General features: G+C 40.0%; 1 protein-coding gene across 1 annotated transcript in view; it reads right to left on the minus strand.

Annotated features, from left to right (window-relative positions):
- Window positions 1-10489: 10489 nt before the first annotated feature.
- LOC118408306 overlaps window positions 10490-25017 on the minus strand; it is a 44855-nt gene continuing 30327 nt past the window's right edge. Inside the window, exons 28-40 of the mRNA XM_035808997.1 lie at window positions 21300-21411; window positions 20670-20788; window positions 20376-20452; window positions 19871-20039; window positions 19411-19531; window positions 18601-18740; window positions 17686-17759; window positions 17287-17440; window positions 14721-14844; window positions 14259-14409; window positions 13828-13994; window positions 13100-13560; window positions 10490-12884 (exon numbers count right to left, since the gene is read on the minus strand). Coding sequence (XP_035664890.1) covers window positions 12306-12884; window positions 13100-13560; window positions 13828-13994; window positions 14259-14409; window positions 14721-14844; window positions 17287-17440; window positions 17686-17759; window positions 18601-18740; window positions 19411-19531; window positions 19871-20039; window positions 20376-20452; window positions 20670-20788; window positions 21300-21411 — 2448 coding nt within the window. The 3' untranslated portion in view covers window positions 10490-12305. The remainder of the gene's footprint in view (window positions 12885-13099; window positions 13561-13827; window positions 13995-14258; window positions 14410-14720; window positions 14845-17286; window positions 17441-17685; window positions 17760-18600; window positions 18741-19410; window positions 19532-19870; window positions 20040-20375; window positions 20453-20669; window positions 20789-21299; window positions 21412-25017) is intronic.

Consider the following 25017-nt stretch of genomic DNA (forward strand, 5'->3'; position numbering starts at 1 on the left):
TTCTGAAAGCATGACATCATGCCGAAACCATCACCTAAATGACAAAATTGTTTTAAACTGGAATTATCAATTCAATAATCAACATTGCCCCTTATGTTTATGGGATTTAACGTAAGATTAATTAATCAATACACCTTTGCAATTCATAACAGAGATTAAGACAAAAACGGGCTGTGACTCATGGCACAGTAATCCGTATCTTTTATAGTTTTTATATATGTAGACAAGGGGGTAAACCATCTGAGACTAGCTCGTATTACAAGTTGCAATAATAACTTGTATCCTGCTACCATTCTGGATATGCAATAGGATTAGTACATTTAATCAACATTGAGAACCAAAGTGTAGAGTACCTGAATATAAGAAACATAAATGCAGTCTTCATTGGGAAGCAGTAGTTTTTTTCCATTTATAATAGGTTTTGGCTCTGTGGCAAACTTAAGCTACATATCAGATACTATGTGAAGCTATACCTGAATGAGGAACTCCGTTTATATGTTTGCACAGTATTACGTTTCTTTTCTTGCCCAGGGAAGTTTCAGTTCAAACTATTGTTAGGTCTCACACTAAAGCGGTGCTGAACCCGTGTGTGCGGTGAGGTGTGCAATTCTGTGAAACTAGCAACGCGTCATGCCGAAACTGAAAGCATTATTACATCACGTAATGTCCAAACCGCCAAACCCAGGCGATCAGACTGTGCACCCAATATACTACAGAAACGTTTGAATCACCAGTTATGTCAGATCATATTACGTGAATTTGAACATGCCGTATCAGTATAAAGCGTATACACTTGTGCAATCCATGGCCAGAACTAAGAAATAGAACGAGTTTCCTGCATCCAGTGTAAAACATTGGGTAAATCAAGAGATTGTTGCTCAGTTATGCAATGCACTATAAGTCTCAAGTCTCAAAGCATTCATACATCTGAACATTTTACTTCGAAATTCCGTATCCCACTGCGGATCACATGCAACCCTTCTTTATTCTAGTTTGTTTATCCTAGTGACTGCAGGAGTCAGGTTTCTTTTTGAGACCCTGAAATATCCTCTTTGACCTCTTGAATAGTTATAGTAACGTACAGAAACCACGTACATTCTAAACCACACCCACCGATACCGACACATATTTGAGCAGGCGCAGAGAGCACCTGTGTCGATACCACGTCACAAAACATGGTTTGATAGATTGTATACTTGATCATTTATTTACAATCCTGTGGAATGATCGTTAGCCCAAAGGACAAATCCAAGTGTTCTAGTTCTTGGGGAAGGGATAAATAGGCTGTAAAAGATTAAGCGTTTGTTTGAAAAGCCCTGCTCAATCTACTTGTAGTTTAGGTATCACATATTAACTTGACTTAGGTTTTGTTGTGTATTACACGCTGTTGAAAGAGATAATTGTCATAACGTAACGTAACGTAACGTTACCGAACATGATAAGGAAGTCGTGTTGAAAATGAAAGCAATGCGTCATGCCGAAAGTAAAAGCTTTATTACATGACGTAATCACCCAGTTATGTATGCAGTATAAATCTCATTTCTCATAGCATTCATACATCTGAACATTTTACTTCGCAATTCATCTGCTTGCACAATCATTGAAAATATGGCCTATCACCAAGTCATGTGCCGCAGTAAGACTGTGACACACAAAGACGGTGTTCTGCAAAATAAAGTGTTCTTTAATCAAGGCATAAAATACATCTGGCCATTAGAAATTTTTGACGCTTGGGTGTTGGAGAATTGTTATTAATAGAATCGGAAACAAACGCCAACAGAACAACGAGCATCTTTATGTGGGAGTTGTCTAGAATACGAACCCAGTCTAAGATTTTACCAAGCAAAAGCTAATAATTTAATCGCAAACAGAAGAGCCAAATTTATGGAGCAGGGGGAAAAATGTACTAAATTTTTCATGAACTTAGTTAGTAGGGGTCATGCAAGGAAAAACATGACGACACTTGTGAATTCAGATGGATTGATCTTCACGGAGCCTCAAAACATTCTGCAGGAGCAAGTAAAATTCTATGCTAACCTTTATGCGTTTGAAAATTCTCCCATGTCTTTAGACAGTGATGTATTCTTACCCTTTTTTCCAAAAGCGGCCCCCATCTTATCATCTGGCCAATGTAGCAGTTGTGAAGGTCCGATAACAGAAAAGGAATTGAAATTAGCTGTCGAATCTTTTTCCAGTGGAAAGTCTCCAGGTCTTGACGGACTCCCTACTGATTTTTATAAGACCTTTTTTAACATCTTAAAACAACCAATGCTAGACTCATTCAATTACTCATTTCAGGTGGGGCATCTGTCTGAGTCCCAAAAAATTGGTCTCATTTCTCAAATTCTTAAACAGGACCCAACTGGGCAAGATAAAAACCCCACTAGTATGAAAAACTGGCGACCCATAACATTGTTAAATTGTGACACCAGAATTTTATCAAAGTGCATTGCCTTGCGTATGAAAAATGTAATCTCAAGCCTTGTCTCATACGATCAGACAGGATTTTTACAAGGACGTAATATAAGTGACAATATACGAAAAATATTAGAAATCATAGAATATTATGATCTTAACGAAAAGCCAGGCTTGATTTTTATTGCGGATTTCCAGAAAGCTTTTGATAAAATAAGACAGGACTTCATTCTCAAAGTGTTAAGATTTTTTGGATTTGGAGAATCCTTCCTGAATTGGATAAAGATTTTATATAAAAGTGCTGTTAGTAAAGTAATTAACTATGGGTATATCTCTGAATCATTCCCCCTCACACGTGGAGTTCGCCAGGGCTGCCCACTTTCTCCTTATCTCTTTATTTTAGGTGCTGAAATACTAGCAATCAAAATCAGAAGTAACAACGAAATAAAGGGTTTAAATATTCATGGCATCGAAACAAAAATCTCTCAATATGCAGACGACTCCAACTTTCCACTCGCTGCAACACTTGGCTCTCTGCACGCCCTTACCGGCGATTTAGATCTCTTTGCGTTGCTATCTGGTCTAGTTCCTAACTTTGACAAGTGTGCTGTACTTCGCATTGGCTCCCTAAAATATACAGACTTCTATTTACCCTCTCCTCTGCCCATACGATGGACAGATGGACCTACAGAAGTTTTAGGTATCCATATTCCTGTAAACTTTAAAGATATTGTGTCAATCAATTTTGACCGAAAATATATGAAAATAGATAAAATTTTGAATCCTTGGAAAGAAAAAGGACTATCACTTATGGGGAAAGTCACTCTGGTAAATACACTTATAGTTTCACAGTTTATATTTTTATTAAGTTCGCTCCCGTCTCCATCGTCAGCTTTTTTCGACAAATATGAAAAAAAGATTTTCAAGTTTTTATGGCGTGACGGACCCGAGCGAGTTAAGCGAAAGACAATATACAATGATTATGATCAAGGTGGATTAAAACTTCAAAATCTGCGAGCTGTCGATCTCAAACTGAAGGCCGCTCTAGTGCCAAAACTGCACAAAAACGAAAACTGGTTTTGTTCTAAATTATTGTCCTTCTCTAGTCCTGTTCTTAGAACCAGTACGTTTCCTTTTGCACAGCTTAAAACGAATGACTTCGAAATCTTGATTAAGAAAGTAGTCAGTCTGTTTTTTCGACAAGTTATACAAAGTTGGTTGAAATACCAACTACGCCCCCCAGAAAATTGCATACAAGTCAAACAGCAACTCCTTTGCTTGAATTCACATATTTGTATAAGTAGGCGACCCTTTTGTTCCTCAGCCTTCTTCAATAAAAAAGTACTTTTTGTAAATGACATTATTGATGCTGAGAATAATTTTTTGTCTTTTGACAGCTTTGTAGTCAAATTTGGAGATGTCTGTACAGCTTATCAGTATCATCAACTTTTGTCAGCTATTCCTCCTCAATGGAAACATATTCTAAGACAAGGCTCCTCAGAGCTACGTGTTTGCATCCCTGCCTGTAGAGATGTAACCTGGCTACATAGTAAAAATATTAATAAATGCTTATATGCTTTCTACATGAATGAAGCCAGATTATGTGAAACTTCAGACAGGATACAGTACACGTGGGAAGATTATTTCAACTGTCCAATACCATGGCAAAAGGTTTATAACCTACCTTACAAAATTTCCATTGACTCTAGTGTTTGCATGTTTCAACATAAACTATTATTCAAATACTTGACCGTGAACAAGACCTTATACACTTGGGGTTTGAAGGAGTCGCCCATATGTGAATATTGTAATGAAGATGAAGAAACAGTCTTCCATCTCTTTTTTCATTGTAGAGTTGCTACACTTTTCTGGAGGCAAGTAGAAGACTGGTTTCTCATCAATACGGGGGAACATTTAAATCTGAACCTGTTTAAAGTTATCTTTGGTGATTTGAATTGTCGGTGCCCAGTTTCTGCCAATATGATTATCCTTCTTGGCAAACACTTTATTTTCAAGAACCGTCAACGCTCTCTTAATTTACAAGCCTTTATTTCATATATGTCATACATCCATAGGCTAGAATATATTATAGCAAAAAGGATGGACAAGATAAAAGAACACTTTGGTAAATGGGGGAAAATAGCTTTATCGTTAAAACAGTGAATAGTGAATAACATATATACAACTTCTGTTTATCATTTCCTTGTTATATACAAATGTGTACACTGCTATAAGTTATCCTCATTGTTTTCTGGTTTTATTTATCTTTTGTGTCCTACATGTACTTTCAGTATTATCGCTCTATGTATGATATGTGTATCTTGTGTTTGAAAAATCAATAAAAAGTTATATAAAAAAAAAAAAAAAAAGATTTTACAAAGGTCAAGCACTGCACCCGTTCACACCCGTTCCTATTTCATACATTGCCATATTTCCTTATGATTGAAGCGATAGCCGTAACGACAAATTCCTACCTGATTTCTTCCTACTCTACACCAATCTAGACGCGTCGATAGTCGAGTCTGGCCCCCTTACAAGGGCCAGATGGTCCCTCTTTCAGTGGCCGCCTGGCAGTATTGTCCTTAGCTGACTGGCTCCATGTCTTCTAGCGTGCGCTAGCTCTGTGGTACTCTTTTTAGACGGGGTTCAATGTTGACACAAGCACTTGCTGTAACTATGGTTTTGTAATCTATGCAAAATATTGATGTTAACACGCGTCGCATGTTTCCGTGTTCCCTGTCTCTGGTCAAAAATGATTTGGCCCCTAAAAGGTTGTGATTAGACCGATCATAAATGCATCTTACCTTGATGCCACCTTATCTAAAAGTATTTGAAATAAAAACTTGTTTATTACTGACAGGATCATGTAGGATATTCTCAATACGTACAATACCAAATCGGTGTAGGCGGGGTGAACTGTAGCGACCGCGAAACCGAGCCCAGCCGCAGTCATTACTTAAAACTGACTGTCCGTATCCCACTGCAGTTCACATTCAACCCTTCTTTATTCTAGTTTGGTTATGCTAGTGACTTCAGGAGTCAAGTTTCTTTTTGATGCCCTAAAATATACTCTTTGACCCCTTGGTAATAGAAGCCCTTATATTTAAAACCACGCCCACCGACACCGACCCATATTTGAGCAGGCGCAGAGAGCACCTGTGTCGATACCATGTCACCTAACATGGTTTGATAGAGTGTAGACTTGTTCAATTATTTTTCGAATAACAATCTTTGGGTTTTCGGCACCCCCATCAGATAGTGGAATGATGAGCCCAAAGGACAAATTTAAGTATTCTAGTTCTTGGGGGAGGGATAGATTAGGCTGTAAAAGTTTAAGCGTTTGTTTGAAATACTCTGCTCAGTCCAAATAATCTACTTGTGGTTTTAGGTATCACATATTAACTTGTCTAAGGTTTTTGTGTGTATTAAACCCCGTTGGAAGACATAATTGTCATGACGTAACGTTACCGAACATGATAAGAAAGTTGTGTTGAAAATGAAAGCAATGCGTCCTGCCGAAAGTAAAAGCATTATTACATGACGTAATCACTCAGTTATGTTTGAGTTATATGTCTCAAGTCTCATAGCATTCATACATCTTTACATTTTACTCCGCAATTCATCTGCTTGCACAATAAAATATGACCTTTTTCTAAGTCATGTGTTGCACTTAGACTGTCACACATAAATACGGTGGTCTTTAACATAGCAAGACATAAAATACTTTTGCCCATTCCAGATTTTGACGTTTGGGTGTTTGTGAATTGTTATTGATAGTATCAGAAACAGACGCCAAAGCAACGACGTGCATCTTAATTAATGGAGGGTCTAAATTATGAAACCAGTCTGAGATTTTACAAAGGTAAAGCACTTTTCCCCTTTCACTCCCGTTCCTTTTTCAGCCGTAACGACAAATTCCTACCTGACTCCTTCCTCCTCGACACCAATCTAGACGCGTCGATAGCTGAGTTTGGCCCTCTTACAATGGCCACCTGGCAGTACTGCACTTAGCTGACTGGTTCCGTCTCTTCTAGCTCTGTGGTACTCTTTTCATACAGGCATCAATGTTGACACAAACACTCGCTGTAACTATGGTAAGTAATCTAGATAGAATGTTAATGTTATTGTGTTCGTGCAAAACACCTTAAAGGTCCTATTCTTGTGTTACCCGAGTCTGGTCTGAAAATGATTCCAAAAGGGTGTGTTTAGTCTCGTCATTAATTCCGTCCTTGATCCCACCTCATCTTAAAAGTATTTGAGATAAAAGCTTGTTTATTACTGAAAGAATCATGTACAATAGTTTCAATATGTACACTACCCAAACGACATGGTAGGAGCTAACCGCTGCGACAGCGAAACCGGGCCTGTCACGGACCGTCTGACTTGGGTCTAACTCCGGCTTGCATTAAACCCTTCTCTGTTTCAACTTGATTATCCTAGCGGACATTGTTTTGGACCTGCAGGAGCCACTTTGGTTTCTAATACCCCGAATTATGCTCTTTGACTCCTTGAATGATAATAAAGTACAGAAACCACGCATATTCTAAACCACGCCCACCGACACTGACCCATATTTGAGTACGCACAGAGAGCACCTGTGTCGATACCACGTCACAAAACAAACCGTCAGATAGAAAGCGATACTAATCACGGTTCGTATACCTAAGCAGGACTGTTCCATTGTTTAACAAATATGCGGCTCATGGTCTGTTAGAAAAAGACGCCTGGACGTTAACCGTATGATGACAAAACTAACTTCGGGAGATCTCTATGCTAAGTACGAAAACAGTCCAGTCCTAAAAAAGAGAGCCTGTATGTAGGACACAATTGCAAACTCAGTGAAGTTATAATTAAGGTAGTAATTAAGGCGTTTATATATACATATAGTGGGGGACATACATGTTTGATCAAAGACTTTGACTTCTGAAATGCCAGATTTAAGACAAATCCGCCATTCTAAAGTATATCTATTCATAATAAGTGGGAAGACAAAGACCCAGTCATAAAAGAACTAAGAAAGTTTTATATCTTAGCAAGAAGAGTGTTGCAGCATCATTATGTAAATGAGACCCCTTTGCATGGTTTATATTAAGTTATATCAAGTTCAACTTCACTTAACTTCTAAGTGCCACAAAAAATGATTTACCATTATCCATCAATATCAAATTATAGTGTTTACAATTATACAAATTAGATCATTTGCATAATGGACATCCATAGATGTCTCTAGCTCAGTTACAAATGTCATATGCCGATCAGTCCTGCCATGAAATGCAATTGGGTTATAAACGTTCCTCCTTAATTTAGCAAATAAGCTCTTAATTCGCATGATTTGAATTAAATTCACAAGTACACTGTCGTCGTCATTGCTTTGTGTCTCTTGTTAGGTGATAGGGAACATGTCATATTACATTCACCACAGACACAGTTCAGTGGATACCCCGTGTTTGCTACTACTAAATGTATACAGCGTCGTATAAGTATTCTCTACCACTCGCCTGTCTTCTGTGTATTCACCAAACTTTTGTCCCCTCCTCTCGACAGAAGGAGTGCAGTAAGCAGTAAACAAAGAGAACATTTTATTACTTAACTCTGGAAAAACATGGCTCCATAGACAAACTACTGGAAAACGTGACGACATACCGAAACTGAAAGCATTACCGCATGCATGAGTTCATAGAAAATCACCACTGTCACTGGCAGTCTGTATCGAGATAAAATTCAAGCAGGCATCCCGAAATGTTTGCATCCCCTAAAAGATGATATCTTACCCAAACGAAAATATTCAAGAAGTCGTACACTAGTGTGCTTTACTTTGCCGCTGTAAAACAAGAGGTACTCACCTGAAAAACAAATATGGCAGTACAGTCAACCCTGCCCAAGACGACCACGACCAGGTGGTCGGTTACAAGAGTGTCGACTCACAGCATGATGCATAGTTTAAATGGTTTCCGTTGTTTGTAATGGCTAATAAGCACGCGCGCGTGCATCCGCCGCCATCTTTATTTTGAACATAACATCGTAATGCTTACGTCAATGGGGAACATTTTCGGGACCGACAAAAAGCGGTCGTAATGTCCAGGTGGTCGCTAAGAAGAGGTGGTCGCTTGGACAGGTTTGAGTGTATTTCGTGCGTTATTTACAGTTCATTCCACTGTGACGAATGACATGAATTGTACTACTGTTAAACATTTTTTGGGTATGTCAGATTCATTGTTGTAATAAGTCATCACCACTCATATTCGTTCAAGAGTTTATTATCAAAAGACACAATAGAGCGATACATGAGGAATCTTTGACAAAGATTTTCAATGATTTCAGTTGCAAAACACACCATCAATACTTCTTTTTTTCTTTTCATTCTATTTTTAAATTTCTTCATTATTGTATAAAATTCCGATTATCATATAAACACTCAGATCACAATGTTGTCGACACTTTAAATAACACATCAAACAATGGCAGTGTTTAGCATTTGGCATATCAAGACAATAACGAATTATGCAAATCAAACAGCATGATGCAAAACACTTTTTGCAACACAAAATGCATACAAGGACAAGGCATGTAACAAATATATATTTTGGCAGTATTGACGGCAATTCCTGTAAAGTCATATAAATGTCAGAAATACCAAGGCTTGCCAGTAGACTTGACAGTCACCCTTGTCAACCTTGGTCATGAGAATGGTTAGTTCTATCACAATCATATAATTGATAGGTTATAAAACTTCTTGTGAACCAAAATGTAATTCTCTTCGCCAAGAAGAGTATGAGATTGCTTGACTTGGGTCTGTATGTAGGTCAACAGCATATAACTCGAGAAATTGTGGATGGAACTTTGTGATTTTTGGTAGGTGTGTAGCAGTTGTCGAAAGGAATGCCAAGTTTGAAAACGGTTTACCTGGCGTTTTCCTACGGTACTGCAGCGAGCTTGGTATGTTTTTTGCGGTTTGTTTTTGGCAGCATAAGTCAAAATCTAGCTGGGCGATTTTCACGAAACTTGGTAGGTGTGTAGCGGTTTTGGAGAGGAAGGTCAAGTGCGAAAATGGTTTACCTGGCTCTTACCTATGGTGCTGTAGCGGGATTTGTATGTAAGTGCGTTTGTCTGTAAGCAAGATAACTCGAGAACCCTTGAATGGATCCTGATTATATTTGTTAGGTGGATTGGGGTTAGGAAAACGAAGGTCAAGTTCGATAATGGGCACCCTAGTGTCTGCCTAAGGTACTGCAGCAAAACTTTTAATTTTGGCACTTCGTGTTCTGGACATGCTGTGGTCATGATTTTTGAGTAGTAGATAGCCCTTGAAACAGAGAGTAAGTGCTGTGAGTTTGGACCCCCTAGCGGCTTTTTGGGAACTGCATGCACCGATTTCCGTTCAAACTTTGGACGAGGATAACTTGAGAACGTGTAAACAGATCATCAGGATTTTCGGTATGTAGATAGAATGAGTGATGACTTATACAATGTAATACTAATTATGCAAATCAGTAGCTTATTTGCATAATTAATGAGGAAAGTTCATAAATCCATGCCAACAGCATATAACTCAAGAAGCTGTGTATGGATTTTCATGATATTTAGTATTTAAGTAGCGGCTGCGGAAAAGAAGATTGTGTTCGAAAATAGTTGACGTAGCATTTTCCGTTAGGACGGTAGTGGGCCGAGTGTGTGCGTCCTTTCGTTTGTGGAATGCATAACTCGAGAAGCCTTGAAAAAATCCTGATGATATTTGGTAGTGGGTAGGGGGTCAGGAAAACGAAGATAAATTATGATTGTGGGCCCCCTAGCGGCTTCCTAAGGTACTGCAGAAAAACTTATTAACAGAAATAAACTGTGCTCTATATATCTCATTTTGACCTATATCTATGGACACAGCTGTTATACAGATGGTTTGCTGGAGGACGCCCTTACACTGGGGACAAAGTCTAAATTGACAAGCATGAAATTCTGATTGACCAGGGATGCTACCAGGTCATCTGTCAGGTCACAGTCTGGTTTTGGTAATGTTTGTGTGTTTGCATGTGAGGAACACAGTTCATGCAGTCATTTGCTATTTAGTAATACATGAATAAGACCTTAAAGTCTTAAATAAAGGCATGATTATTTGGCGAAGAGATGGGTTCGTTGAACTCTAGTTAAAAAATATTATTTCTATCCATGTACAGCACTAAATGGCCCGAGGCGATATTTTCACAGTACATCATGCCACGGCACTATATTCTAATAACTACCAACCTAACACCATTAACAAATACACCGAAAACAATACCTTTTGTTTTTTTAAGAGTTTGCTCAGTGCCAGACCAATGATCACTTGTAGGCACTGAACTACGCTCACTTTAGCAGCATCTCTTTTCTCTAAGTCAGAAACAAGCAACCTCGGTAAGCTCAACTAACTGATCCAATAAGAGAAGCTGGAGTTACGAAGGCTGCTCGCGAAACTCCCTACCCCATTTAGCCTGAATGATTTGATCAACTCACGCCGGGAAGGTCCCCTACTCTTTTCTGTTAATGTGGTGGGATCTTTTACGTGCCCAGGGTGTGACTCTCTCCAAACACAGGGCCGAAGCTAGGTACTCATTTTCGCCTGAGTAAAGTGAGGAAAGTCGCGTTATGTGCCTTTCCAAAAGGCACGAGATCGGTGACACGGCAGGTTTTTAACTCGGGACCTCTTGGGCCTGGGCCCAACTCGCTGCCGATTACGCAACGCGATCTTACTTACCTCGTTTTGACTGAGGTTATTGTGAGATTCTGAAACCTGAAATTGCAAGTGCTTCTTCAAATGAATACTCAGTTTCTTTCATTTCTTCATTATACTTTTAAACTTGGTCAAACATCTAACTCCAATTCTGAAAGCTTATTGCTGCATGCTACAAAGCTAACATTTACTCTTTAAAACGTTTGTCGAATACAATACGTTATACATCCGTGAATAACTTCATCAGGTTGGCAATTATTCATATAGTAAGTTACCCTTTGGTTGTGCTGAAAAGAACCTTACTACATGAATTGTTTTATACATATAATAGTAGAAAAGTGAATTTCAATCAAGATTAAAGTGATCCAGGTTATTATAATGACAAAACTATTTACCGTTAATTTCAACATTTTAGATGTCTTAAAACCAAAGTCAATTCCTTTTTCAGACCATAGGCTCAGTCCATCAGACAGTATTCACATATTTACATTTATAGTACATATATACAGATATGTTTTGCGTTATTTTATACAAATATCCTTGTTGAAGTCATAAAATGGACAGATGTCCCGCGGACAAAACTACCTTTTTCTATCTACAAATAGACTGAAGGTTTGAATATAATGTGTCATAAGATAGCTAATATAGACCCATTAACAAAGAGGGTGATTTACAATGTTATTAGAATAATCAATACATTATTTAGTAAGCTTTGATAATAAACTTTATATTAAACTCACATCCGATGTCTGTCAGACACCATCATCAGGGTTAGAATGGCTGAATCTGCTTCTATCTCTGATCATGGTGTGACTGACATCGATATGTTTTATGTGAGTACTGCCCTGCTTGTATTTACAAGAAAATTACTATATGAGTAACTACCAACCTGATGAAATTACATTGTATTTGCGAATATAAGAATCGATACAGTATAATCAATTGTTCACAAATACACGTCATTCAGCAAAGATACACGGAGATATGAAAAACATGAAATGACAAAAAAAGCAAAGTAAGTATACATTACAAATGTACAAATGTAGCAATCAAAACTTTGAATTACTGGCACATCTAATGGCATATGTTCTTGCTACTGCAACAACTTTCATGCCATTGTGTATAAAGTTAGTTTATCCAACATCTTACGACCTGTATGATATTAGCATGGCCTTTGGCTTATGTTATATTAGGTTTCCAGCAGTATCAGCGTTTTTTTGACAGAATTTCTTACAGACCATGTAGCATGATTCAACTGTGCCTTCAATCCCTCTACCAAAGAAGAATTATTCTTTATGATGGTTTTGATACCATCATTGGTAGCCAACGCTTGGATGCATGCAATGGCGCATTCCTTTTCTTTATCATTGCCAACTTCAACAAATGTTACCAACAAGTCTAACAATCCCCTTTCCACAAAGATGTGCTTGTTGTCATCAATGCGCAGAAGACTGCTTACTGTTGCCACAAGCTCCATAGCCGATTTGTTGTAATTGTCTATCTCAGCTTTATGATCTGGGCTACTGATAGCCTGATTCAACAGGGCTATAATATAATCCGCTAAATCTGGGCTGACCTTGATAATATGCAGCTCACTTGCCTCAACAATAAATGAGAGGCAAGAGAGTGCATTCAGTCTCATGTGCTGATCTTCAATACAAAGGTATGGTCGCAAGATGTTCACGGCCCCAGCATCATGAAAATGACCCTTGATGTCTGGCGCTCTGGCACTGTTGTAGAGAATGGTGATCAGCTTAAGGGCTTCCGCCTGCAAGTCATACAGAATACAAATTGTGACAAACGTGTAGCACAGATCTGAAGAGTTGAAAAGTCAATGTTATTTATGACTTTTCTCTGGAGCCTTACCATGATGTCTATCGGCGGAAAAGCTAACGTGATTCATTAACCCGTTTTTTTTCTGCATGTGAAACGACGTTTAAAATGTCGTTTTGATATCTAACGAATATGAGATTCTAGACGTACCTGACTTTCGGACTCCGCAGGAGTAGTAGTACTACACTTTGCAAGTTCCTGCACAAGTAGTTCAAGAAGTCCACTCCTCCCAATAGCACAACAGAACTCTGAGCTGGAATCGGTTAGATTGACCAAGATACTATATATCAGGCCCAAGCATTCAGGAGCCTGTTTTACAGCTGCCTCCTGGGTGGTCTCAGATGACAGGAAGTTTACATATTCCATAAAGACAGGGGCAGCGTCGATGTTGGCCAGGTGATCACCTATCTCCTTCCTTTCTGCCCCCTGATTGTAATCAACATATGGCAGGTGAACGCCCTTTCCTAACGACTGGTACACTTTAGGAATAGACTCATGTTCCTGGCTTATCCGCATTAGGTCCACTACTTGTTTCATTTGTCTGAGGGCAGTAAAGAACTTCCTACTTCTCTCTTCATCTGTGTCATCGTTACTTGGCCGTTCGGTGAACTCTGAAACATGAATATTATTTTATTACATTCAAATATATTTTAGGGCATCATAAACTGGCAGAGATAGTGATGTTGAATATCTCGTATAGGTTCTATCGTAAGGAATGTATTAATTGTATTATTACGAGATATGGGCAATCAAGATTTCAGCAAGCATTGACAATGCCTTTGGGAACTGACAAAATGGTGCACAGAATATCTGTATGAAACTTCATTGTGCATTTGGATGCACCCTTTACTACATCAGAAAACTTAAGTTCGCCGTACCTGTTGCAGTTACTCGTACATGTTTCAATAAGCTTTGGAGTCCAAACAGCTTTTCGAGTTTTTCTTCCACGTCAGAGTCATCATCCGAGTCCTGGTCTTCTTCTGCACATTTTTTGCATCGACCACAGTCATCGCATCCTGCATAGCCATCTCCACAGCCACAGATGCTGCAGATAGGATATATTACAATCATCATCATGGGTGAAAAGCAACCGAGAATATATTGCTAACAATACCATTGGAAGGCCAGGATCAACGAAATATGGTATCAAAAATGGTAGGGTATCAAAAAGATAAGGTTTCAACTGACGACTTTGTTACCGGTCAAATAATGAAAACTGTAATGACTACGTATGCCGACACTATTCGTATTACATGACCCCAGTAATTTTCTCTACTGACTCACAAAAGCTGTTTCTGCAATTACCAACCTGCCAGGGGATCTGCCTGGTCTGTCACGTGCAGGACACTGTTTTCCATAATGTGTGCATTCCTTACAGACAACACACACCATGCAGCGTCCTTTGCTCCAGTCGTGCTTGCCAGGTGCACAAATAGTCGCTGTGCTCCATCCAATTGTGTCTGCAATATGTGTAATTAAATTCGAATTCAATAAAAACGCTTCTAGCATGCAAGCTTTAATAAGTTATAATTACTAGTCACCACCCTCGTCACAACTTGACAATTAGTCAGCTTTATCAGTAGACTTTCTATGTCGACAACATTCAAACTACAATTGAAATTTTGTGAAATACTGCCGATATTAGAAATCCTTCCCATTTTTTTTAATTTACACTTTTGTACTTAGCACACTATTTTTACGTTACAGTAAAGAAAATTTGATATGTTATGTATTAGAAACTGATTTATGCAGTACAATTCGATATACTAACCTTTGACAGGACTTCCAACTTTTGTCAATAGATCCGGATTGAAGGTCCAAGTCTTTCCCCGAACTTTAACCTTTATCTTCTTCTCGTCAACCACTGATATTATTCTGCCAATCTGCCCGCAAGTCTGTTGTAAAGAAATTGAAGAATTTCAATTACACAATTACATTCTGCCTAAAACCATTATCATCTTTGGAAGTGTAAGGAAAGTAAGATTTCGACAAGAAACTCCATTAATATGCTAACATTGATTAAAACGATTTGACGTACTGTAATATAAAGCCTTAGATAACAACAAACTGCTCTATGTGAGAGATGTTAATCTACAGCAGAAAAAAATGACCAGACAAATCACAAGCAATCATGCCATAACGTCAGCTAGAGTTTTTAATGAATAAACAAAGGTTCGTCGTTACGGTGAGCTCATTACCCTAATTAAGTGTACTTATCTGTGAAATAGAGCAAATAGCACCATTATGCAGCTCGAGACGCATTCCTTCTTTGGCAAGAACTGGGGCGCCCGAGGCATGGGGCCATTTGGGACCTAATGGACGCGGGCGAAATTTAAGCTTGCCGTTAGAGAGTGCCGATGCATGCATATGGAAGCCCAACACAGGGCAGACGCGCTCGCTTCTAGTTTACGTAAAGGGGGTCAGACCGGCTTTTGGTCAGCCCTACGGTCCCAAAATGGCCCCTGGTCGAACCTGCCTTGTAACATTGATGGTCACAGTGGCGCGTCCGATATCGCCAGTATGTGGAGGCAACATTACGACTCACTGTTGAACTCTGTTGGTCCTAATAATGATTGTAAGTCATCTGTAGATGACACAATTAACTCAGATGTCAGCTACGATCCTTGTATGTCAGCACCTGTGTCTGAAGTAGGTGCAGCAATTAATAGGCAACCCAATGGAAAGGCGTGCGATGCTGATGGATTATCAGCTGAGCATTTAAAGCACCCGGGACCTCGGCTTACTGTTTTGCTGTCGACATCACTTTTGTTGTCGGCCATGTTAGTGCACAGCCATGTTTCCACTATTCTACTAATTGGACATTCTTATCCCAATAATTAAGAAACAAAACCTTAACCCCTCTCTCAAGAATAATTACCGTCCCATTGCTATTTCCAGCCCAATTTTCAAGTTATTCGAATCGCTTCTTCTCAACCGACTGGAGAAGCACTTTACATCTCCAGCGAATCAATTTGGCTTTAAAAAGCATCATGGTACAGACATGTGTATTTTGCGCTCTTAAGGAGATCATCACCTACTTTACAAGCCGAGGTTCCCCCGTCTTCGTTTGTTTTCTTAATGCCGCTAAGGCTTTTGACAAGGTTAATCACTATGTATTGTTCCAGAAACTGATCGACAAAAACGTACCTGTCTACTTAGTGCGTATTATTGTATATTGGTTTAAGATGACAGTCCTCACTGTGCTCTGGGGGACTTCAGTCTCAGATAGCTTCAGCCGCAGTAATGATGTCCCCAAAGGAAGCCTACTGTCTCCGCTATTGTTTGATATACGTATGTTTCTGATCTTTAACTGGGAAGTTTAACTCTGCCAATGTTGGCTGCTTTCTTGGTAAAGTCTCTGTAAATCATCTACTGTATGCCGATGATATTTGTCTCATATGACCCTCGGTAAATGCACTGCTTAAATCGATACATGTTTGCGAGGAGTTTGGTGTTTCAAACCATATGACTTTTTGTGACAAGGAAACTAAATGTATGTATTTCCCTTGCCACCGTATTCGCTTGCAGGGACCGCCACCCTCAGTCAAGCTTAATGACAGGCATTTGCCTTATGTTCAATCAATCACATACCTCGGTTTACAAATTAATCCTGATCTTTCTGACGACTATTCAATCCGCAAACAAACTCGCTATCTATACACAAAAGCCAACACCTTATCCCGAACATTTGGCAACTGTTCTGTTCAGACAAAACGAGTTCTATCTATGGCACACTGTTGTCCTCTGCATTGCGCCCAGGTGTGATCTAACCACAGCGCCGCCGCGCCGCAGAGGATCAGCATCGCATTTCATGATGCCTCCTTATGATCATTATGTTGCAACCAAGATCTTGCAGCAACAGCTGGCTCTTTGCACTGAATCGTGTGGACACCTTTGAGGCTGACGCATTCATTTGCGAGTCGCCTCCTGGAGTCTGAGAACGACATTTTTAGAGCTACTGTCAAGTCATACACAGACCATGTGCACGAGATACAATGACAGTGTAAATCTTGCCTTTTGATTTTATGTACTAGATTATTGTTTTTTTAAATGTATAATCTAATTGTTCGTCCTTATGGGCCACTGTGCCTGACAATAAACTATTGATGAATAGACGGAAAACATGGTTCGTTTTGGAGCTTGTAAAAAAGAGAACAAAGGCTCAAACAAAGCAAAAGGAAAAGGACAAAGTTCAAAGTAGGAAATTTACAATATCATGATCATGTTACGCATTGCAACAAGATAGCTATATTTCTTAAAAAGAAGGGATATATTTGAATATGTTTGCACATTTACAAATATATAGATATCAGAACAGATAGATAGAAATGTGTTACCGAAAGCATCCTTTGGTTGTATCCGCCATGCTTAGCATGGTTCTGACATTTGATGAATTGTGACTTGTCCGCCTCAATACGGACGATATCTCCGTTATAGAGGGCATCGTCTGTAGGTTGTACCTTGGACAGCACGGCCGGATTTAATGCAAACCTACAAAGTTAACATTTTCAAATAGTTATTCATGCCAAACAACAGTCGTAATTGTCATATTTATGATGTTTTGCACTGTCACCTTATCAAAATTATACAGAAAAAGAGGAAAGTGAGGAAAATAATAGCACCAACATTTCATTGACTTCTGGATAAACAGCTTTTCTCGCAAAATGTTAAAACATTTACCATAAATTTTTACCATAAACTTTGAAGCGAAACATATCTGCTTATCTAACACCCACCTCCTGGGATCAAACCTCACACAGACATCGCCATCACTATCGATGAAGCTGACAGATCCTATCAAATCCATCACCTACATAGCAGAAAAAAACATTCAAATACATATCAGTGGTAAGAACACTTGTAAAACGTGTGATTTTTATTAATTATTTATTTATTTACTTATTAGGATTCTCCATTTAGAGGGTATGGCGAAACATGTGTTAAGGACACCTTTTCAAAGCCGCCATACACAAATGTGCACATGTTCGCACATGTCTACACGCGGCGGGGTTATACCGCCCCTTACGGGGTGATACACCCTTTCGCTGGCTGATACGGTATGTAGGTTCGCCAGGCCTCAAACCGGGTGATTTGAAGTGAATCACCAACTCCAGACAGAAAGGTTTGCTCCATCTCACACCGCACCATCGCACGTGTGGGGGTTCTTTAACATAGGGTGTGACTCTCCCCATACACGGGACCTCCATTTAACGTCCTATCCGAGGGACGGCCCTAGCTAAAGCCAGGTACTCACTCTCACCTGAGTATAGTGAGGAAAGCCGTGTTAAGTGCCTTTCCCAAGGGCACAAGATCGGTAACACAGCAGCTGGATTCGAACCCGCAACCTCTCGGTCACGAGGCGAAGACAGTACCACTGTGCTACGCGGTCCCACTTTATGTATAATGGGATATTTGCAGGACATTCTTTTCAATTCCAATTGCAAAAGACGTTGATTGGTGGTTCGATGTGAATTGGAGGCATTGCAGAGTAGATTTGGGAAAATTACCAATACGGTATAAAAAACGCGTGTGCCAAACGATTAATTTATATTTTTATGTACACTAATGTACAGTTAGTTTCTATTTCACATGTTCAGCTAATGTTACGCGTATAGGCAATAGTTGGATACAACACTGAATTTTGGCCTTACCTTTTCCATCGAGTCCACATAGCCTCCGTGACCTTGTTGAAGGGTTCTAAGCTGGTCCAAACTAACACCAATTTTCACAAGGTCTCCTCTTGCAAAACCTGGGCTTTCGATGGATTTTGAGTCGAAAGTCTCTTCAAGATCTGCAGAAACAAATTTCCATTTATACCGTAACACCCATCCTCCGTGGCAATATAACCCAAGTTACATAGATCTGTACTTTGCAGCATATACTCTCGCTCGGCCACTGAAGGAATAGGATAAGTAAGCCGTTCCTCCCGAAAATAGTTTCATCAGGTTGGTGGAATATATGATGTAGGAGAATTCTTTTTACACAACCAGCAGGTACTTATATAGCTTACATTTCGCTGTCTCTCAGACACCTTCGTCAGAGCTTGTAACTGCTTCTCATCGCTATATGTAACCGATGTAGGTGGCGCTTTTGCGGTGAGAAAACGTGGCTAAGGTTGTCTCCCCAAAATTAAGTCAGCCCCAGTGATGAACCGGGACGAGGGGGGATACAAGCTCTGCCAAGTTTGGGATTGTTTTCTCACCACAAAAGCGCCACCTACATCGGCTACATATACCGCTGAGAAGCAAAATAATAAACTCCAGTTAGAAGCTCTGACGAAGGTGTCTGAGAGACATCGAAATGTAAGCAATGTGAGTACCTGTTGGTTGTGTAAAAAGAATTCTCCTACATCCTAAGTCGTTCGATCCTTCAGTAACTTCTTACCATTAAGCAGTGTACGTGACTACTGCAATATTAACATTGCTTTTTAACGATACCGATCTGATGGAATATGTTGTCACCTGCTGCTGTTGCTTTCTTGATAAGGTCAAAGTGCAAAGGGTAGACTGCACTCTTGATGCGTACACGAGCGAAATCCGCGCAGTAGTTAACACGCTCCACATCACCGACTTTTCTTGCGGCCTATGTAAAGGCAAGGTGGCAATGAAAAATGATAAGGTAATCACAAGTTTGATTGCTAAATTAGCATAGATTGGATAATCTAAACAATCTAAATAACCTTTCCTGAAGCCCAATGGCAAGTACAACTCAATACAGTACGATTCAGGTTGTTCGGTGTAATATAACCAGCTGCTGCCGCGCCGCGTGCCTGCGAAGCTGGTGTGTTACGCCGAACGGTGGTTATACCGGCTATATAGATACAGATGCAGATACAGTCTCAACCCCAACCCGACAAAAATAGAAGAAACATGAATGTCATCAACAGAAATAGGGGGAAGGTTGCACGTAACAATGACTTACATCATAATAGTCATCGTCCCAAGGCACTGTTTCCTCCTGGATACGTTTGATCCTTTCCTTGTCAGCTTCCACCTTCACCCAGTCTCCAACCTCTACAACGTGGCTAACATCTACTGGTTCACAGTCTTCTGGACTTACTTTTCCCAGACTCATGGGATTAATGCACATTCTAAATTCATGGAGATAAGATATTAATAAGATTTTAAAGAAGCCGTTTGTATAGCACCCGAATATTCGACCGGAAGCTAGAATGTTAATGATTCTACGGATACAGATACAAACACTTAAACAAAACACTTCTGCTCTGTGGCCTGGTATGGGCCATACCATTTAAAATCAGGAATTGTGCATATTCAACTCTTTTACCATTAGAGGCATACTTTATTCCAAATCGTTCAAAATAAGGTTTTCACCAAAATAAAAGGGTTCAAAAACTAATCAGTTATATGCTTATTTTAAACTGGCCCGTCAGATACCAAGGTACAAAATGTGTGTATATTATTACCTAAGGCCATTTGGATAGTACACGACAGCATCACCGTCAATGTCAATGTGATGAATGACACCGACTTTGTTCAGCATCTGTGTTGTTAAGTAATGACAATGATTGGGTCAGTTGCAGGAAGAAAAAAAGCAGTTTTCATTGAAAACAAATAATGCATCCTATGTCGAATAAAATCATTCGAAGAAAACCATTTTGTTGTATCCTTCAGTATTCACATGCATCAACGTAAGATATCAATGACAATGGCATCAGCTACACGGAATGTAAATCAACATGTAGATATGAAAGACTTACTTCCAGCATCTTGTCTTTAAATCCACCGTGGCCTGATTGATTGGCCTTAAATGTCAGAGGATCAACATTCACTTTAATGTTATCCCCTTTTTGGAATAGGTGACTGGCTTGACCGTCAGCTGAAAGATAAGACTTGAATGTTAGCTTATTAGTCTAAGCCGTTGCGTTTAACAATATGGTCTCTTGTGTTGTGATGACACAATTGCTTAGTCTCCGAGCTGATCTACCGTTGGCAGGCGGTTAGTCATGGGCCGAAGCAATCTCCATTTGCCACCGGGTCTCCAATACAAGAAATAAATGCCCGTTTGGGGACTACACTCCAGAATTATTTATGTTTTTTTGTCTGTTTGTTGTTAAACGCCCAAAACATTTAAAGACAAATATAGTTGAACCTGAGCCAATATATATCACTATTATTTGAGACTGGTATTGAAATCATTCATAAGTGACCAAAATATGCTTTTGAATGATATGAAGCTACCTGCTAAAGATAAAGGAACGGCGGGGATATAAAATATACGTGATCGATTAAACTAAGTTTCCAAACTATTTGTACTTTCTGTAGTTCTAGTACTTTGCCTTTGCATGAAAATAACACACTTAAAAAATATTGCGGACAACAAACATTACCTCGTGCAGATATGGTGAGAGCATTTGGGTTGAACCACCATCGTTTTCCGAGGATATCAACCTGGATGCTGCCACTGTGAATTTTCAATACACGACCTGTCTTCCCAAGGCACTGCAGGAAATAAATTTATTAATAGGTTCTTATATCTGCATGCTAATCTGCGAGCGGAGATAGTACAAACCTACGGCATAGCTGAACTAACTCAATCTACTAAAATTTTCGTATTGCTTTATATGAAACCTAAATAGGAAATAAAGGAAATACATTAAAATGGTAGGATGATAGTTATCTGTGAAAAAAGGATTCTTGATGACAAATGTGTTGTTAAACATTTTTGTCTACTCCACCCAACTGTGTTCCCTGGGATCACCAATAACCATAAACCATGGCCAATATGGATCCCTTGCTATCCCCAAATACTCTGTTTTTAAAAGCAGCGGATGAAGTTAAACTAGCGCTATAAGCACGTATCTTCTTGGCACTGAAATATATCAATTTGTTGAGATATTTGTGGAGTTGATTTTGAGATAACGATACCCTTGGAAGTCCGCATGATAATCAGTTCCTCTAGATCTGATGCACGTATAATATATTACTGTAAGAAACTGAAATTACAACTGTGTGATATCAACGGTATCTCCATGGATTTCATGCTAATTTTCATTTCTGATAGTTCCTCGTTTAGACCTGCTAGGATGGAATGAGTTGTAATATTACAGTCAGTTGGTTTCATAGCTGAAAATGTGATGCGATGATTAAAATGTTTATACTTTACTTTTCATGAACCAAGAGAAGCAAAACGCAGTTATTTACCATATAAAGACCAGTTTTTCCCTCTTTAATAGTTTATGGGAAAATGGTATGCCGAAACCAATAATAAACAAAAACATTTTCAGAACATTGACGACCTTGAATGCATGCATTCAACTGTTGTGCGTCCGTAAAGTTGACGAGGACCGCTTTTGTCATCGGTGTCATCCATCCTCCAGTTCAGGTAGTCACATGAGTTCACAGGAAGCTGTACAGCCCTATCTTCGCTCTGAAGTGTCTGTTGCAGTGCGGACAGGGAAGTAGAGAGATGCTCGATGGAGGGTTGGCTGCCCGTTCCTTCCTGGCCTGCCTCTTCTGCTGGGCAGTGGCTCTGCGTGTTCCCTCGTAGGCAACAGCACCTTCATCGACTGCTTGACATACCTGCACTGGTCAGTACTTCTGTGTCTGGAATTTTGTCTTGCCATTTGATGTTGAGAATCTTCCTAAGACGGGTGGTGTGGAAGTGGTTGAGTCTTTTGGCATGGCGTCGGTAGACTGTCCATGTTTCACATGCATACAAAAGTGTCGAAAGTACAATTGCTTTGTACACCTGCAGTTTTGTCTCCAGTCAAATTCCTCGCCTGTTCCAGACATTATCATGAAGTCTGCTAAAGGTAGCACTCGCTTTTGCAATCCTGGAATCCACTTCATCATCAATGTTAGCATTCTGGTTAAGCTTAAGGGTGCTGCCAAGGTAAGTGAATCTGCTAACCACATTTAGTTTTTTGTTGTTTACTGTGATGGTTGGCTCCACATAGGGTTTCATTGGAGCTGGTAGATGGAGCACTTCAATTTTCTTGGTGCTGATTGTCAAGCCAAAGTTGTTACATCCATTTGAGAAGTTGTCAACACTGCACTACAAGTCTACATGTTGGGTTCTGAACCGGCATTTAGTGCACAATCGTCGGCTAACAAAAGTTCCTGACAATATCTGTCTGCACTTTGGTTTTGGCTTGTAGTCTTCTAAGGTTGAACACTGAATGCATCCGTTAACATCGCAGTAAACATGATACTGCACAACTTGGGTGCTAGTACGCAACCCTGCTTTACACCGTTTGTAACCGGGAATGGATCAGACAGTGCGTCACTGTCCCGCACATGGGCCTGCATGCCGTCATGGAACTGTCGCACAAGGTTGATGAACTTCAGGGGCATCCGTATGTGGCCAGTATCTTCCAGAGACCTTCCCTGCTCACTGAATCGAATGCTTTTGTCAGGTCAACATATGTGGAGAACAAGTCAGAGTTCTGCTCCTGGCATTTTTCTTGCAGCTGTCTTGCAGCAAAGATTATGTCAATGGTTCATCTGTCTTTTTGAAATCCACATTGACTCTCTGGAAGTAGTCCTTGATCAAGATGTACTATTAGGCGATTGAGGAGGATCCTAGCAAGTATCTTCCCTGCGACAGAGAGTAGGGATATGCCTCTATGGTTGTCACAGACTTGTCGATTGCCTTTGCGTTTATACAGATGGATGATTGTTGCATCTTTGAAATCCTGAGGTATTATCACAACCTATCCTTGTGGTTTCTGCATGTTGATCCCAATGTCTCCAGAGCAGCACTCTGGATGACATCTCTGAGGTTTTTCCAGCCAGCTTCTATGTCCTGTTCATCCAGTGAGACAGCCTCTAGCTTGTCTCTCAGCTTTTCTACAAGCAATTGTTTTGTTTAGGCATCTTTTAGCTTACTGGCATTTAGTTTTCTTGGCGATTTCATCCCCTGTGGACGCCTCTTGGGTTTGATACGAATGTTCAGTTTGGTAATTATGAGACGGTGATCAATCCAACATTCAGCACCACACATAGATTTGGTGATCCGAACATCTTGTCTGTCTCTCTTCCTAACAATGGCATAATCAATCTAATGCCAATGTTTAGATCTCGGATGCATCCATGATGTTTTATTTCTGGTTGGAAGTTGAAAGGTGGTGTTTGTTATAGTCAGTCCTTATTCAGCACATGTCTGGAGGAGTAAGAGACCGTTGCTATTACACTGGCCTATTCCATGTTTACCGATGACACCCTCCCATGAGGTGCTGTCAATACCCACTCGAGCGTTAAAGTCACCAAGTATGAAAAGTTTATCCGCTTTTGGGACAGCAGTGATTACAGAATGGAGTGTCTCATAGAACTCATCTTTCACCTCATCTGGATTAGTCATGGCTGGAGCATACGCACTAACAATGGTAAGGACCTTCTTTCCAGATATCAGGGGAAGTTTCATTGTCATTAGTCTATCATTAAACACCTTTTGGAAGCCCTGCCAGCTTTCCTACTAGTGACGTCTTCACAGCAAAGCCAACTCAATGCAATGAGGGCTGTTCTTCTTTTGGGTCGGGAGTTTTCATTGTCCTGTAGGGTACGCACATTCCATGCACCAAGAATAAGCGGAGTAGTCCTAGTTTTCTTCTTTGTTGTGCTTCGACTGCTAGGATGGGGTTCCCTCCAGCCACGGTCTGTTGGTCTGGTAAAATGGAGCAGGCAATTTTTAGAGCACCTTTTCTAGCCCCTTCCCCAGGCTACGGGGGTGAGCAGTGCTGTCCTTAAGAGGGCTGCTCAGTCGTCCAGACGACTGCCGAATTCCACATCTGCTCCTACTCTGTGAAAAGCGACCATATAGCCTGGACCGCCCGTGTGCAGGTTTGCTGCTGCGGCTTCCAGTGCACCCACACCTGCCGCTCCGAGCTCACCCATCGCCACGGGAACTTTAAGTAATCAGTAGACAATAGACAACATAGATGACAAAAGCGACTTGCGCAAAAAGAACTTGGTTTATAGTGTGGAGGAGTTGCGCATGTCGTCGACCACACTGACACTCTATCGTCCGAAAACCGCCTTGGTCCAGTGGTAAGACAGTGTCAAGACTGCTGGAGTCCTCACTCCACTCCAGCAACGAAAAATGATTGT

This window comes from Branchiostoma floridae, unplaced genomic scaffold, assembly GCF_000003815.2.
Source record: "Branchiostoma floridae strain S238N-H82 unplaced genomic scaffold, Bfl_VNyyK Sc7u5tJ_1567, whole genome shotgun sequence".
In the NCBI taxonomy this organism is placed as follows: Eukaryota; Metazoa; Chordata; class Leptocardii; order Amphioxiformes; family Branchiostomatidae; genus Branchiostoma; species Branchiostoma floridae.